This window comes from Amblyomma americanum, chromosome 2, assembly GCF_052857255.1.
Source record: "Amblyomma americanum isolate KBUSLIRL-KWMA chromosome 2, ASM5285725v1, whole genome shotgun sequence".
In the NCBI taxonomy this organism is placed as follows: domain Eukaryota; kingdom Metazoa; phylum Arthropoda; class Arachnida; order Ixodida; family Ixodidae; genus Amblyomma; species Amblyomma americanum.
The window spans coordinates 15223978-15241237 of NC_135498.1; the positions used below are offsets into that span (position 1 = coordinate 15223978).

Below are 17260 nucleotides of genomic sequence, written 5' to 3' on the forward strand. Positions count from 1 at the left end.
CTATAGATTATCTATAGACAAAAGTCTACTAAAAGTGTATGGCATAAATCTATAGATTTTCTGTGGGATTTGTACTGCCTACAGATTGTTCTCTAGGGTGTGTTAATGGAGAATCTATAGATTCTATTGACCGAAGTCTATGGACAGTCTATAGACAGTCTAAAGAAATTTTTGTAAGGGCGGTGTGCCCAGAGGACGCCGGCAAACGTTGCCACGGTACGAGGAACTGAGAGTTCGACTCATGCATCGTTTCTCAGTGTGCGCGTGCCTGTTCTTGGCCACTGCAAAGGTTTTGCGTGGCTTTCCGAAACATACGTCTACAACTACATATTCACCTGCAACCAATGCACGTGATTAGAGGTTGTCTAAAGAAGTTTTCATTTTCAACTAATTTCAGCGTGTTTACACGCTATCCGCTCGCCCTTTTGGATCTTAGGCCACGTTTTCAGTGCCAGTTTGTGTTAAATACATAAAGTCCAAGTGACAAAACTTGGTAAAGCTTGAATTCATGTTATCTGGCACGCGGCATCTCTTGGCTACGCTTCATGACCTTTTACCGACACTTGTGAACGATATAACTGCTGTTCGTGCCTAGGTTTACGCGCTGGAAGGGATGCAGCTGGCAACTATCTCGGTGCACCTCGATAGCAGGCCATTGACACATGACATCATACTGGGCCTTCGGCCAGACTATCGCAAGTCCCTTCAGGCTATTCGGGCTCTACTTAGCTCTTTACGTGGCTTAAAGATTATAAACGGCCTCTCAAGCCTGTTGACTCAAGTTGCTGCACCAGCACTCGATTGGCCTTGTTTGCTGTGGATCACTGAGGCCACGATCCAAGTATCTCATCCGCCGAGAAAGACGTCTGCGTCTAGCGGACTTTAAGCCGTCCGCAGGGTCAAGCGCGCATCGATGTGTGCGCACTTTATGGCTGCTGCGCTCCCTTTTTTCCACATTTTCGTCCTTCAGTGCCCCTGCCCCAGGTGTAGAACAACCTAACATACGTTATGACGACTTAATGACATTACTGAATAACGTTATGATGACGCATGACAACTTGGCATACGTCTGCATGGTTAACATCCCTATTACTTCCCGGAATAAACCAGCACGAGGTGCTACATACAACGATCGTTATCAAAACTAGGGAGACGACTTTCCGCTAAGGATTTCATTCAAACTGTCCTTCTTTTACAGCTCTCATTTTTGTCCGTTCGTTTCCTTTCATTTGCATTGATTTGACTACAGCAGTGGGCCTTTGAAAAATGCCTACAGTACTGGGTTATTTTCAACTTGCGCCGAATACAGAGCTGCATTTGTCGACTGTGTGTCCTTCGTGGAAGCCGCGAGCTATGTACTATTTAAATGCATAACTCGCAAAAGGGAGGCGAACGTCGATGAATAAGAAAACGCCCTTAACGGTACCCATTGATGCAGCCGCCCCAGGCGGCCGTACACGCGTCTTGTCAGGCTTTAAAATCTCGCTGGAAGCCTTGGTTAAGGAAAAAAAAAGCAAGGCTGTCCGCGGCCAGAATAGCAATAACAAAAAAAGATATTTTGCCGCGAAAATAACACGGCAGAGTATATATCGTATTCGTGCGTTCCTGAAGCCATAGACGAGGACGTATTATGCATATCGAAAGAAAATTCCCACACAACCAAACTTTTGAGGGAAAGGGCGCGTACTTCAGCACCTGTTAACAAGTACCAAAGGAGACCCGTCAAGTCGACATTCAAGATAAAATGTTGGGGAAAAGGGTATTTTTCAACGAACAACTCGTTTAGGTGTTCCGCCGCTTCGTTTTCGTGCATGATGTAAAAAACTTGTATGGATTATTGATTACTATTTATCGCTCGACATGCAAAGCACGGTATACAGCAGCTATATAGCGTCTGTCTGCATGTATATACTGCGCTCCCGCAGCCATTTATATGTGTACCGTCCGTAGATTCGACGTCCACAGTTGCAGGGGCACTCGCTGTCGCAGTAATATCGCGGAGTCGAACGTGCGGTGAATTCGCGTAACCTTCGCATCTATCAGGCGCGCGTGCGCGGAAAAATTCAGCGGCTGCTCACGCAAGGGGAGCTTGGCGACAAGCTGTCGCGCAGGTATTCCGCGAGGGTGCGCGGCGAGCGGCTGCCACAGCGCCAACGGGTGCCAAGAAAGCGCGCGTGCGCTGGAGCACGCTGATAACTGCTTCCACGCAGCCGTCCCAGCGGCGTCCCGCCAGAAAAAGAAGCGCGCGCGCCAACCCTAGCCGTGAATGCATTGCGCAGGCAATGACGACTTAACATAAATCTTCTCAACTTGCAGCATTTCTTCGTTAATATAGTCCTTACACATTGCACAAATATGAAAACTTCGTAGATTTATCGAAAAAAATGGTCTTAAATCGTAACTAAAATTAGCAAGTTGGGCTTACCTCAGAACACATAGGAACAATAAGCCTGTGTTCACATACTAAGGTGCATATACAGGAAATCAAAAGCAAAATTCGAAATCGTTCCTTTACCCGCTGATGTATATAGCGGTAGAAATGTTGAAATTCAGGTGTCTTTCCACCGGGGGGTGACCTTTTATTGTGAGCGATCTGACGGTATGCGTTCCGCGTGTCTTGCGTTGACAGTTGTTTTGAGATATTTGTTAGTAAATGATTATTGTGAAATACCGGGAGGGGGGGATTTGGTATCAGTTTGGAAGCAGAAACAAAAGTTAACATTTTGTTAAGCAAGTTATTTTTCTTTTCATTTTCGTTAAATAAATATTTTTCTTGAATATACTGCGCCACGAAACGACCGCAATGTCATATTTCTTGCAGCCTGGACTGTCGCATTCTGTCTAATAAAGGTAGCCTGTGCGATTGACGAGGGAATATTCGTGCGAGCTGGACAATGGAGCCAACGAAATTATGAGAAGTAGCAGGCTATGTAGTAACAAAGCCCAGTAATACTGTCAATGAACCCCAGTAAACTTGTTTACTGGGGTTCAAACAATTAACCACAGTTAATTGTTTACGCGTGGGCAGTGTTTCTGATATTTGCGGGAATGTCGCACGCGTAATCATCGAGCATTATAGCAAGTGGTTAAGGGAGAAAAAGGCCTCGTGGCTGTGATATGCGGGCTGTTTTTTTTTTTTTAAACGATGACAGTGATTTCTGGATCGACAATGTTTTGCGCTGATATTTACAAGCAGCGGACCTTCGAATCCAATCGATTAACCCATGCTACTACAACCACCTATATCTATTCATTCTCCATCTTCACCCAGCCTTCTCAAAAAGTAATATGAAAAAAAAAGTATAACATTAGGCCTAAAACTTGGGCTAGAAAAACATTCTTATTCCGTAACATCCTGGCTATGTGCAGCCAGTGTTCGTGCATTGCAGAAACGGATAAATTAGAGAAGTGAGCTTCTTATTCTGCTCGATGAAAAAAAAAAGTAAAAGCAGAGATTTGGGGAGAGACATTTGGCACACGGAGACGGCCGTAAAAAAGTAAACGGGTACTTTACGAGCGAGCATTCGTTAACGTGGGCTTTGTACAGAACGAAGAAAAAGTAGAACAGAACAAACAAAAAAATCTTAATCCCGCCACTCACGATTCATCGTCCTCAGATGGGGAGGGGAAAATTCCTTCTCTACCGTAGCCGGCGATTCGCGCTCGACTGGGACGGTCCACGATCGACTTGGCCCAAGGGCCAGGAACTTGCCATCCAGGGCATAGAACGCGTCTCCCGCAGCGTTACAGGCGTCCTCCGCTCGCTCGCACTCGGCCAATGTTGGTCGAGAGCGCGGCCAACGCTGCTGCTGGCTGCGAACGGAACACCGCCCCCCTCCCTCTCTCCCTTCTTCACCTCCTCCTCTCCCATGAACAAGACGGCGTTTTGCGCGCGCTAGGGCGACCGGCAACAGCAGAGCAGCAGCAGCGGTGTGCGTTGCGCGCGTGTGTGCAAAGAGCGGAAACGGAAGCACGGGTCTTCCGCTTTCTTCCTGTTTATCTTAGCCTCGGCGGCAGGACTTCGCAGTAAGTGCCAAGGACGCGAGCGCTTTCGCGATGGGCCGCTGCTGCGACCAGGACGCGCGCGCGCAGAGAAAAAAAGAGAAGTCGCGGTTTCGTCATCGCTTCGACACGCCTCGCATGCATGCAGTCCCTCGGGAAGGGAAAATAAACGAGAAACCGTCTCGGTATTCTTTTTTTCTTTCCTGTTCGGCCAGAAAAGGAACGGGGTCGATGGAGCGCGATCGCCCCTTTGTCGCTGGGTCGAACGCGATCATGTTGCCCTGCCCAGGCGCACAGTTTCGTAACGCACTCATGGGGCTGTCCAGTAATGAGTGGAGTGTGCGTGAGGGCGATGCATGACACGTGTTTCGTTTGCAGTACGTACCTCAATCCTCTGTGTACCGGACAATGGAGGGTTCATGCACGGGACGCAGCGGGCAGTAAAAATCGCATTCGGCCTGAGCAAAGATAGGAAGCAAATCTGTTCCGCTCCGCGAGATGCGCTTGGAACGAAGTGCTTCGAATGACTTGACTAATCGCGAAACTGATCCACCTCATAACAAAAAAAGACGCAGTCGAAATCGCGTACTAGAAACATTCTCGCAAGTGCGAAACGCAAGATGTTGGGTGTGCACAGAACTTGCTGCAAGCAAAGTTTACGGTGACTCGACGTCAGACTGATTTTGTGCTATGTACTGATTACACCGATACGAACAGTAAACGGGGACGCATGAACGTGAAGCATGCGATCGATTCATTGATCGATCGATCAATTGATTGATTGATCGATCGAGTAATCGACGAATCAATCAGTCAGTCCTAAGATACCATTATTAAACAACTTCAAGAATTAAGTCATTTAGAAATATTCGGACCACTAAGCCTCATCGTATAGAAATGTTCCGTCACGATCACGTCTCGGTGAGCGGTCACACGTTTTTTTCTTCAGATTCTGAGCGCACACAAAAACGCCCGCGCTCTTGAGTTATACCAGGCTTCGCCGCCCTTCGTAACTGAAAGAGCGTCGCTTTCAGCGTGAAGCAGCGTTCGATAGCTCGAAATCGTTATCGATAAAGCAGCCGCGTCGAACATTTGCGGCGCAGCATACGTAGCGAGGAAACTGTGCGTCGCTGGTTCAGGCATCCCGAGTTGGTGCTCAAAGCGGCACCAGGGCCTACACCGCGTTGATGAAATCCCTCCGATAAACACAGAGGAGCCACACAAAGACAAAAGCCGTGCCAAGGCTTTAAGTACAGCGCGTACAAGGACGCTGATCGCACACTCGTCCGCTCTTGCCGATCTGTATACAGCCCAGCTATCCGCAACCGCGGCATACGATGCTAATACTCGACGGGCGACTTTTTCGCGGCAAGCGATGTGTAACGGATTACGCTTTGCGGCGACCTATGCTGTCTTCGGTGACTTTGCTCGCCGTATGTTGCAGCGGAAACCTGGGCGATTTGTCATCATTTTCTACTTGGATGGACGCGAGATGACCGCTTTACCACTCTCGCTGCGAACGAGACTTCTTTGCACGCCAGATACGTATAATTGAGCACTTTGTTGATGACGCAAGAGGTCGATGCCTTCAACCGCCTCATCATTACCGGAATCGCTGTGTGTACGGGCTCCGTTCGCCTTGTTTATCAGGTAGGACTAGCCTTGCTGTATTGCTAGAAATCGTGCGTCGGTGCCCCGTGCCGTTTATAGTACTGCACCATGAGCGCTCTGAAAGAACACCGCTACTCTTGGCCCCCTGGTTGAAAGAAACGCAATTAGAGAAGAAGGTATACTTTGCCATCATCCGCGTGGCATTTCACGACTGTTCACCGTCTGCACTGAGGGATAAAAGTCTCTGGACCGAATTCACCGCAAAACGAACCAGACTGTTCTATTATTAGCCGCCGGCCAGACGCCACACTTGTGGAGGTGAACAACAGAATTTTGACTTTCGCCTCCACAAGTGTGGTCACCAGCCGGCGGCTAATAATAGAGTTGTCGTGTTCGTTTGTGGCGCACGCGGTCAGCAGAGTTCTGTCCCTGACTGTACGAGTATCAGAGCGCAAGCGGCGTGCTTAAAAAATAGTTGTAACAGCAGGGGAAATGAAATTACGCTTTCTTTTGCGTTCTCTAAGGGAAATCGAAGCTTTTATTGACAATGGCGGGCGAGCAATCTTAATGGTCACTTGGATTGGATTTGCGCATTCGTTTTTAGGGTAGTACGACCACCAAGCCCCTCAGGCTAAAGTTTCAGCAGAGCAAGAAAAGAAGTACACTGATACAACACGCTATACAGTAATATTATACACTGAGCCGCCGCGGTGGCTGAGTGGTTATGGCGCTCGGCTGCCGGCCCGAAATACACGGGTTCGATCCCGACCGCGGCGAACAAATTTCGATGGAGGCGAAATTCTAGAGGCCCGTGTGCTGTGCGATGTCAGTGCACGTTAAAGAACCCCAGGTGGTCGAAATTATTCCGGAGCCCTTCACTACGGCGTCTCTCATAGCCTGAGTCGCTTTGGGACGTTAAGCCCCCATAAACCATAAACCAGTAATATTATACAGTGTCCCTTCTTCGAGTTCGGCCTGTCAGCGCCAGTTTCCTCAGGTGTGAAATGACTTTCTTTTTTCGTTGTTTTTCTCTTTAATTACGAGTAAAACTTTCAACAACGATGGAGATCTGCTACTGGATTATGGTTATATCATTTAAAAAAAACAGCTGGGACGGGAGGGCGACAAGAGAAATAAAAACACGCTTTGAAACAGGATACAACGTAGACGGTGATGATGGCATGGAAACGACACCCGGACGCTTAAAAACAAATTAAAAACCGCCGCGGTGGCGTAAACAGTCGGCAGTGCCAGGCTGCGGGCTTTGCCCGATGCGCGAGTCGAGCTGCGGGAAAACAGGCCAGCAAAGGACGCTGAACAAAAAAAAAAAAAAATTGAGGGGACGCAAGGGTGCGACGCGGTAGCGTTAATGTGTCCCTTGAGCGGCCTGCAGTCATGTTTGCCTATCACTGTGTTTACACGGACACTGTTCTTTCTTTCACGTAACGCGGGCTGCTCTTAAGGGTTCAGTGCGACAGCATTAGGGATCCCTTCCGCGTAAGTTCCTTCTCTATCGCCTGGGTTCTGCCTACATCTCCACATATTCAGAATTGGTCATTCTCTGCTTTACGATAACAGATCGCTGGAAGCCCTCATACCACACCTGGCGCAGCTGTGTAACGGTTAAGCGATGCACTACTGCCCTGGAAGGTGGCCGTTTCAAACAGAGACACTGGTGGGGCTTGTGAGAGCAACCTCTCACGATCAATCATTATTGTAACTGCCGCTTGCCACGGTGGGCACGTTGCGACGACGTCAAAAGGTCACGTGACCTAGGTGGCAGGTGGGCCACCTGCTTTTCCTCTCACAACGCCGCTGACGACGATGACGACGCCAGATTTTCTGCAAAACGGCGGTCTTAACGCTATCTCGTCAATGTATTCCGTCAATGAGCTGCTGTGTTTTCCAGAGATTTTATTTTTTTTCTCCTTTCATAGCTACACGTCTGGGAAGACTTGCACTCCAAAAGTGCTTATTACCTTCAGTATTGCATGGCTCTTTTTATTGTGATTTCAAAAAATCTGGCGACCTTAGTCACGCAGCGACGACCGTGCTTCTGTCAAAAGCTTCTTAGCACAACATTCATGTCCGCATACCTTTGCACCCGCCCGCAAGACGTGCTTTAAAGCTTCACTTTTCTTAATATTTTAGCAGGAACGAATCGTTCCGAAGGGCGCGCTGACACGTTTTACTTATGAGCTGCTACTGCGAAGAATTAACAAAAGCGCAATTAAAGCTTGAACGTGCATTCGGAGCACACGTGCACCACAGAGCCTGCTTTTCGCTTCCTGGTCGAAGCTGCTCTTCCTGTCTGATAAGCGCGGCAGAAGCGCGGCCGAGAATCTCGAATGAACCGCGCATCGCTGCAGCAGTTGTTTCGACACCGCTCCGCTGCTGCTGCAGTCCCGCCGGACAATCTGCGCCGAAATCAAACTGCGCAGCACCGTGAGGATCGCGGTATATAACGGTCAAGACGCGAAGTGAATAGACTCTGTGCATTGCGGCAGCGGCATGTCCGCACTCGACTGGTATCTTTCAGGAAGCTCTGCCGTTACGGACGCTCCTATAGTTTCAACGTGCGTAGCCTGAATGCCTGCAGAAGCCGACCTCTGGCCCTTAACGGCCGCTAAATGGCACGCGAGCCATTGCAGTGCTCGCACGCCCTGCGATCTAGTACTGGTACTGGAGGAGAAAAAAAGACCAGAAAGTAGACACAGGGAGTGGGACATATTGGCTAAGCGACAATTCTAGAGCTTTGCGTCTTTTTTTTTTCTTTAATTGCTCCCAGTATAGTCGACACCAGGAAACACTGAACGTTGAGGCCGCGAGGCAAGGTCAACGAGTCGGAATAGCGACGTCTTCGAATTTCTGTGCGTCGCACGCGTCTCCAAAGACCTTCAGACTCCCCGCACCCTTTGCCGTCTGCCCGGCGTCAACCGGTACGGCTTAGCGAAAAGAAGTTTCTTTCCCGGTTGCGACTTCTCTTCGCGGTGCGTGTTATTGATTGCTTTTCCAGAAGGGTCATTTATTCTCGCGCACTGCGCGGCGGCAGTGCTAAAAAAAGTAGAGTCGTGCGTTAAGTGCAGCAAAGAAGGATAAGTATAGGAGATGGAAATCTGGCAGTTCACCGAAGACCTTACAAGAACACGCTCCATGTGTCCGAGGTTTTCAACACCATCGGCAATGGGACCTGGACGTCGATTGCACCGCAACTGAGTTGAGTCATTTGTGCGTGTTTTAATGCAGGCGGATCGACCTGAAATTCCGCTTGCGGCGCCAGTTTGACATAGATCGAGAGTGGCAAATTTTAATTCTCGTCTTTATCGCCTGACAATGTCGCATGGTATACATGAGTATGCCGCATCATTATAACTGAACGCTTTTTTAAACGGTACGCTGAGTGGTCCAGATTGTAATGTTGATCACGATGGCGATTACCGTCTGCTTGCGACAGCCCTCTATCGCAACTCACTGGCAGTCTTTGCCTAACCTATAAAGTCACGTGTTTGCCGGAAACCAAAAAAAAAGAAAAAAATCCGAGGATTTAGTACGGTTTAGAAATTCGCGGTGTCTCACGCACAGAATACCAGTTTGCCTTGTGCAACGTATGGACAGCGCTGATTGGGTCCAAGGGTTCCCAGAAGTATATTACACAGCGATCGATCGATCTTTCCTCCTTTGTATTCTTTAGTTGAACTGTAAATGTCGTCGGTCGTTCTTACAACACTGAAACAATACTAGCAATTGAAGGGATGGCCGAAGTCATGTTCCCTATGCTCTTGCGGATGTTGGATACAGGCTGCGACGTCACACATCCAACCATCGCAAGCCATGAATCCTTTTATAGAGAGGTTCATCACTTCGCTTGTCATTTTCCCGTTCCGCTAAAGTAGTCCCAAAGCGTGACAACATGGGGCTTCACGAACCGCTGTTCCGGTGTCGTGCTTATAATTAGTATCAGGAAGCAGTCTTCACGCGCTTCTACTCTCAGTGTTCCCATTAGCTCGGTATTTTAGGGTTCCCACATACCTCATTAAAACTTTCAGCCCAGCATCGCCATTTGACGGCAGAAAAGAAAAACTTCGCGACAGTGAGGATAACGACACCATCACAGACGCCTCTAAACGTCGGTTCTGTGCAAGGTTTTGTCATATCTTGGACTGACTCTTACGCTCTTAAGACTGTCAGGTGGCGCTCCCTGTAAGTTTTCTTTGTTTTGTTTTATTCGTCCAAGGCTTCCCCCTCAAGTCTCCACTACGCGGTCGTCAGCGTCACTCATGATCGGTCCAATAGGGAAAGCTTCGCGGGAATGGTTCGTTCAGCACCGGACCCGGTTTAATGCCCAACTCCGAGGAAATCCAAGACGGGCCATTCCGATGCATGAGACGCCCAGTAACCGCTTTCTTTATCGCGGCAGAGGTCAGCCGGGAAAACAACTCGGCAGCGTCTCCCGGCGCCACTGCGTCGGTGCCTATATGGCCACGCAGAAATGGTGCCAAGCAATGTAAAATGAAGGAGTGCATGAGATAAAGAACTCAGGATGTTTCTCTGTGAGACTTCCTTTTATTTTTTTGCCTTTACCACCTTACCAACGATCTCACAGATGGCCAGGGGAATACCCTTATCCTGTTTCATTTTTTTTTCCCCTTTTATCGTTAAAAAGTCAGCGTTCTGACTTCTCTGTGTAGCACTACTGCGGTCGATGACTCCATTTAACCTCAATTTAGCGTGAAAACCACGTCAGAACATTTAACGAGGCGATTTAATATACGCGTCTCATTCAGGTTACTCTGAATCAGGACCATCTGAGAATCCTGGGCGAAAAAAGAGCGAAAATCACTCTGCGAAAAAAAAAAAAATAGCTGCTGCGAGAAAATATTGGCGGGTGTTAGCAGTGAAAATGAAGAAAGGGGAATTAGCAAAAAGGTGGCTATTTGCTAAATACTGAAGCCCATAGTGGTTTCATACGTATACCCTACTCTGCTACCTATGAAACTCTCTGCTACGTTTTAGCTCCTAGAAAGCGCAAGCAAAACTTAGGAGGACGTGTGTTACGGGACATGCAGGAAATTAACGAGCTCGCTGAAGAATGTGTGACCTCATGTCCAGTCAGCAGACCGTCCGCAGGCGGGAAACGTTGGGGCGACGGATGAGAACAGCAAACCACAGAGCGAATTCACCTTCTATGCACAGCTGCATAGAATCGAACTCCCAGCCACAGTACACGGACATGGCCAGTCAAGATCACGGCCAGCCTGAATTACACGAAGGGCCGAAATTATATGCACTATACAGGTGTCTCATATAAGAACAGTCATAGCAGTCCAATACCCGTTTTCTTCTATTCAGTTTTTATATGTTATGGACGAATGTGTCGACATATAATAATGAACCTTAGCTTTGCAATAAAGGGTTAGATTCAAACTAAATAAAAAAATACCTCACAAGAAGTAGAGAGCGTCACTTTAGCGCTCGCGCAAATGTGCAAGTTTAATGCCCTGCTGAACAAAATATCGCAGTTTGTGAGACCTCAATCTGTTGTCAGTAAATGCATGCAAACTTTTATATTTGAAGCGATGGAAAGAACTTTTTGTTGTTGAATTTCGCAAGGAAAGAAATCGCAAATATTTCACCAAAAGCTATGGTTTCCAAAACGGCCACTTTTCAGCACTAATGCTGAGGCAAGTTGAAGCAAGATTGGGCTGGAATCTTTAGTGAGTATTATTCAGTTCTTTCTACTGCCCATGTGAAAAGTTCGTTCTTGTGGACTAGTAAGCGTCTTCCATTTAGTTGCGTCCTGAAATCTTCCAGAATTCGAGGCTTTCAAAAATGGTCAGATCTTATTTGCATTCAAGAAATAGCCATAGTCTATTTTCCCCGAAGGACCTTCCCTGAATGACCTTCAGTCGCTGGTAGTTCTTAGGAAGCAATAATATTTTGCAATAATTTGCTTCAACCATACATAATATTGTATTTTACAAAGATTAGCAATCATAGTCGGCTTTTGCACAGACTCCACGCGTTTGCTTCGCACAATATCTAAATTTTTAAGAATACTTGTGAATCTCGTTATTGCCTATTAGATGCTCTAAACAACCTAAATGCGGTTAACTTGGCTACTTCGCGCAGTTTTTCCCGGGCCGGCTACTCGAAGGCTAGCGCACTAGCAGAAAGGTTGCATTGAACGCAGCAGTACTGGCGCAATGTCGAATGCTCACGGTGGCTCGAACCTGATAGGGGCTCCTTGTCGCGGTCTTCTTTTCCGTTCGGAAAGAAAGGACAGCGCCAGGGGGCAAGATGGAAAGCGAGATCGGGGCGGATGAGGGAGCGCCTCGAAAACGGCGCGGGACTGTTAATGAGCACAGGCTATAGTCGACGTCGTGGCGTGGACCACCGCCCCTTGCCCCGCGGCGGGTGCGCAAGAGAGGGCTCCTTCGTCATCGAGGGATCTGGCCAAGGATCGCCGGTCGATCAAGGCCGCTTCTCCTTGACCCACAAGGTCCGCGACGCGGGGCCCGTGTGCTGAGGAGGAGCAAGGCACCCGTGACGGTGTGCCGGTTGTGCACCTACGCTCAGAAGGACAGTGCACGATTCTGGGCCAGGGGTACATCATGACGAGGATTCATTACGCCGCTGCTCCGGCCCATACGAAAAATTTCTTCCGTCTATAGACTGTCCATAGACTTTTCTCTGTAAAGGCTATAGGCTTTCTATAGACAAGCCCTAGAGAACAGTCTATAGGCGATACAAATCGTATAGACAGTCTATAGACAATCTATAGAATTATGGGCATACACTTTTAGTAGACTTTTGTCTATAGACACTCTATAGGCTGTGAATAGACAAAAAGCGATACCTATAGGAAGGCATAGAGTCTACAAGAAGTCTATAGACTGTCTATAGACCATTTTTATAAGAGGGAATGCTCGTTGTGACCAGCAGAGACAGCGCAACGGAGCTCTCAAAACGGGCGCCGCACAATTGAATAGCTGCAAAATTTACGCATGCAAAAAATGACGCTACCGGTCGACGCAATACCTCGCATTAACCCCTGCGAGGACACTGCACGAACAACTGTTTGTCGGCGCGCTTGCACCCGCATATATGCATGTATAGTCCGAACGTGGCAAACGCGTTTTCCTTTGCCGACTGCTATTCTGTATGGCTGCTCGTGTGTATACTGACAGCCGCCGGACGTGACCGGCATGCATGCGTTAGGGGCGCCACACGACATGGCGCGGCACATGACGCAATAACGCATGTGCCCCGCAGCGCGCTTTGGCTCGCACTTCGAAGGCAGAGATTAATGGAGAATATGTCCGGTTCGTACGCGTGGTAGAAATGCCTACGCTGCGCGGCTATGCTGTCTGGAGCAGAACCGGTGGTATGCACTTCGCATTGCCTGTTGTAGAATCTGCGTGCATCAGGCCTTTATAGGTGGTCGCTTGTGCAAACACCGGTAGCGCTGCCATCGCGTATGACACGAGGGTTGAATCCGTTACTGGGCTCAGCAAAGTTCTCTGAATTCGTTCCTCCTCTATCGACATCGTCTGCGCCGATGATGGAAGACCGTCCGGTTGAACGTTCCTCGAACGCACGGTAGCGCTGCCTGTATCGATATCATTAAAACAGGCCATCGATCTGGAAGCTTTAGGAACTGGCGCCAGCTGATCGGGAGTGGAATCTTCAAACGCTGTGCTTGCTTGCGATCGGTTGGCGTCCGGCGCACTGTGGCAATATGAATCCTAAAATTCCGATCAAACCCTGACGGGCAAATGAGTTTGTGATACCATGCCTCTAATTAATTGGCTGACGCGCCAAGTTGATTTTCACAGCATTCGCAGCCTCAAGTTTTTCAGTATAGCAGTACTGGACTGCGATGTCCTGTGATTTTTTATGGCATCTTAGCATGAATATGTATCGCGTAAGCTTTTATCTGAAAGCTCAGGAAAAAATAAGCGACAGTGCTTTTCAATAAACAGATCACCAGGCGTAGGCGCTTATATGTATCATTCGCAGGTTGTGTTGTGTGTAGCCTATACATAGCTGTAGAAGAAGCAGCTACGCACAGTCGTCTACCGGAACACTGCACACGGCGATGAATGTTTTTGGCTGTTCAAAACTTAATTAGCTTACTTTGATAGTGATATATGTTAAACTAAGACAAAAACGACCTTATACTATGCGCTAGCTCACTGGCAATCATGATTTGTGTTCTTGCTGGATACATAACCTGCCATTATTAATGCGATAGCGTTAGAACCCTCATTGGCTGAAGGAAAATGACGTCACCAGCCAGACCATTCTCATTGGCTCGATGGATGTGACGTCACCAGACCGGAGAATTCCCATTGGCTGGAAGGAGTGACGTCATTTTTGGTAAAGGCAGCAACAGCTTCTACTGCTACACCATTGCCAACACAATGTAATTAGGTATGTCTGAGAATTTTGTCTTCAAAATTTCTTTTCAAGTTACACGAAACGCCAGGTACGCGCTTGGCCTCAGGCTGGTCAGGCGTTGGTTGTGTGGGGTGCGTGCCATCGGGTTCCCTTGACTATCGCGGTGAGCCAGAATAGCAACGAGGAAAGTGGAGCACAAAGGCTCTGAGGTGCCGCAGCGGTTGGCACCGAGACATGTAGCCGCCACTCAGCCGCACTAATGGCTACTCTCTCCGCTCTTTCGGAGCGCGCACGTTGAAGATGTGAAAGCGCAGATGGTATAATAGGATCCTGCGAGGTGCTCCAACCGGAACTGGCAGACGAACTTGGATGGCAGAGCCATTGTTTAACGTACAATATAAATTCAAATGGAGCGGCTCTTTTTCTCGCAAGAACAATGGCGGCCTCTAACAATGCCAAGGCCTCCGCAAGGACGAACTGCGCTGATTTACGTAAGCCGCTACGTTGTAACATAAGTCTCGTCTCTTAGCACCTCTTTCAGCCGCTAATTTCACGCCGGCAGGAGTGTATGCGGAAAAGCTGCCGGACGAAGAGACGTTTCCAGGATCACGAGGTCCGGGTTGTATGCGCTCGAAGTGCAGTGAGAAGTAGCAAAAGGTATGCGGATGCATCCGCGCAGTGCTCGCAGAAACTGCGGCAGATCGTGTTCCCACTGATTATATGCCATGCATGCAAGGCCGTGCATCCTGCCAAGGAGAGAGCTCGCTCTAATATTAGCCTATGAAAAACCATCGCAATCGCATCAACGGGCTCGTATACAAGTGACCGCCGCTCCCCGCCCTTTGTAGAGCAGCGCAATGCCCGACGGCTTCCGACACGTGCGGCGGGCGGTTCGATGTCCTCATTATGAAGAAGCGAGGACGTCTGCGTGGTCTGGAAGCACGGCCGGTTCCGCGAATGGGTGGCGGCGTGCTTTGCGGGAAACACACGCGACATGTCGTGCTCCCGTCGGCCGAAAGCACGCGGTGCAGCCGCGCTCTGATCACGAAAGTGGCGCGCTTCAATGGCTGAGCGGCTTGGTTCATCGTCCGTCGTACAAAACATCTGGGAAACGGAGCAGGGAAGGAGGAAATAGCCTGGTAACAGTGATATCCCTGGGACGCGCGGCACATCACGTGGACACTTATCGAGAGTGAGAGTTTTCAGCGTGCCCGGCATCCGGCTCATCTGGTATACGCCTATATGCTCCGCTATGCTAAAGCTCTCTAAAATCACCTATATAGTAATGTTACGCAATCAAAGCTTGAAAGTTGATGTGAATGACTAGCGCAAACGGGCAGGAGTGGGACACCACCATCCTCCATTACATCTCCCACTCGAACAAGGCGGTGGGTCATCGTACCGCAATAAATACTGTATTTATTCCACTTCAATAACCCTTAATATGGCAATCTGAGGCAGCAAAAGAAAGGACGGAAGCTGAAAGATTGAAAGACAGGAGTGGGCCTACAGGAGTGTTTGAGGAACCATTTTTTATGCACACCCACTGAAAGTATTTCGTTGTGGGTGAGCTTTATTGTGCCCGGCTTAACGAAGAAATGTACGGCCTTTTGCGAAGCTCCCTCGTTGTTTGTCGTCCAACCAGACAACTTCGGGACGTCCTTATCGGCATAATGGTTAGAGTGGTTATTGTAGTGCATGTTGTCCACTTAACAGCACCAGTCAGAAAAACCTGGTTCCCTCGCACCGAAAAGGAACGATACTTAGAAGTAGGTACTAATAGCATGAACACAAGGATGGAGTTCTGCAACGGAGGATATAGTATATAAGGCTTAACATCGCGCATCTGGATGTGGACTATGAGGGACGTCGTAGTGGCAGGCTTTGGATTAACTTCGACCACGTGGTGCGAAAAATGATAGGCGTAAATTTAAGAGACGGGAAGAGAGCAGAGTGGATCAGGGAACAAAGGCGTGTTACTGACATCCTAGTCCAAATCAAGAGGAAGAAATAGGCTTGCGCAGGGCATGTAATGCGAACGGAAGATAGCCGCTGGTCCTTAAGGGTAACGGAGTGGATTCCAAGAGAAGGCAAGCGTAGCAGGGGGCGGCAGAAAGTTAGGTGGGCGGATGAGGTTAAGAAGATTGCAGAGATAAGGTGGACGCAGATTGCACAAGACCGTGTTAATTAGATAGATATCGAAGAAGCCGTTGTCCTGCAACGGGCGCAGTCAGGCTTAAGATGATGACATTAATGATGGTGGTGTTTATCAACGTGCATAGGCACCTCAGACAGAAGAAATCTGAAAATTATGAGTCATGAAAGTGCCCGTTGTTGAAGAAGTATACATCTGCAAAGCTCCCCTGCACAAGCAGCACCTTTAGATCTTTCAGATCAGTTCGTGCTATTAGGAAATGAAAGAGTGGCACACGCTCTTCCCGACCTGCAATTATGCGTTGCAGCTTCGACGACGAGAACAAAGTGGGTTCGACATGTCCAACCATTGCAGAGCTTCTCAATGGACCGCGGCCAATCCCCCGGCGTGGGTATGTGCCATTGAGCCTGAGGTAATCATCCTCATCAGCTGCTCATCGCTCTTAAGCCTGAGGGAATCATCATCATCATCATTGCTCTCCTTGGCTCTTTATACAGCACGGACTGACACACTATCTTTAATTCCTTTACTTATCCCACCATGGTTCTTGTCCCTATGCACAACGACCGACGCGACGTCGCTGAGACCGGTCATAGCAACACACCGCAGCTATCGCCAAGAGCCCTGATGTACGGGCGCAACAAATTTCTGTCTCCAAGACAGCGAGAAGTTTGGCAGAGATATTGCGATTTTCTTTTTTTTTACGCAAAGGATGTCGCTTAGCACGAGACCGCGCGGTAGCTGCACAAGCGCTTAAGTCGCAAAGTACAAACATAATGTGTGACCGCTGTGTAGCCACTTGTGGCCAATCCACCAAGGACGCCACTGAAAGAGTTTGTGGCTTCGCTGTCCTCTTGATCGGTGGCGTTTGGGAAGACGACGCGAGTTTGTCATGCAGCCAACCTATCGCAATCAAGGCCTAATTAAAAAAAAAGTTACCACCTCTCAACGGTGGGCATCCCGGACGATCGCGTGACGTAGAGCAAAATATCTCCACTGTAGAAACATCAACAGGCGACGTCAGAGTTCGCTTCATAGTAAACACTACCTGCGCATATTTGCTCCGTAGATGCAGGTGCACCACCCGCATTG

General features: G+C 48.7%; 1 protein-coding gene across 1 annotated transcript in view; it reads right to left on the reverse strand.

Moving 5' to 3' along the window:
- LOC144119551 (carboxypeptidase D-like) overlaps positions 1–3818 on the reverse strand; it is a 46586-nt gene extending 42768 nt beyond the window's left edge. Inside the window, exon 1 of the mRNA XM_077652132.1 lies at positions 3602–3818. Within this exon, the coding sequence (XP_077508258.1) occupies positions 3602–3608 (7 nt within the window). The 5' untranslated portion in view covers positions 3609–3818. The remainder of the gene's footprint in view (positions 1–3601) is intronic.
- Between the last annotated feature and the right edge of the window lie 13442 nt (positions 3819–17260).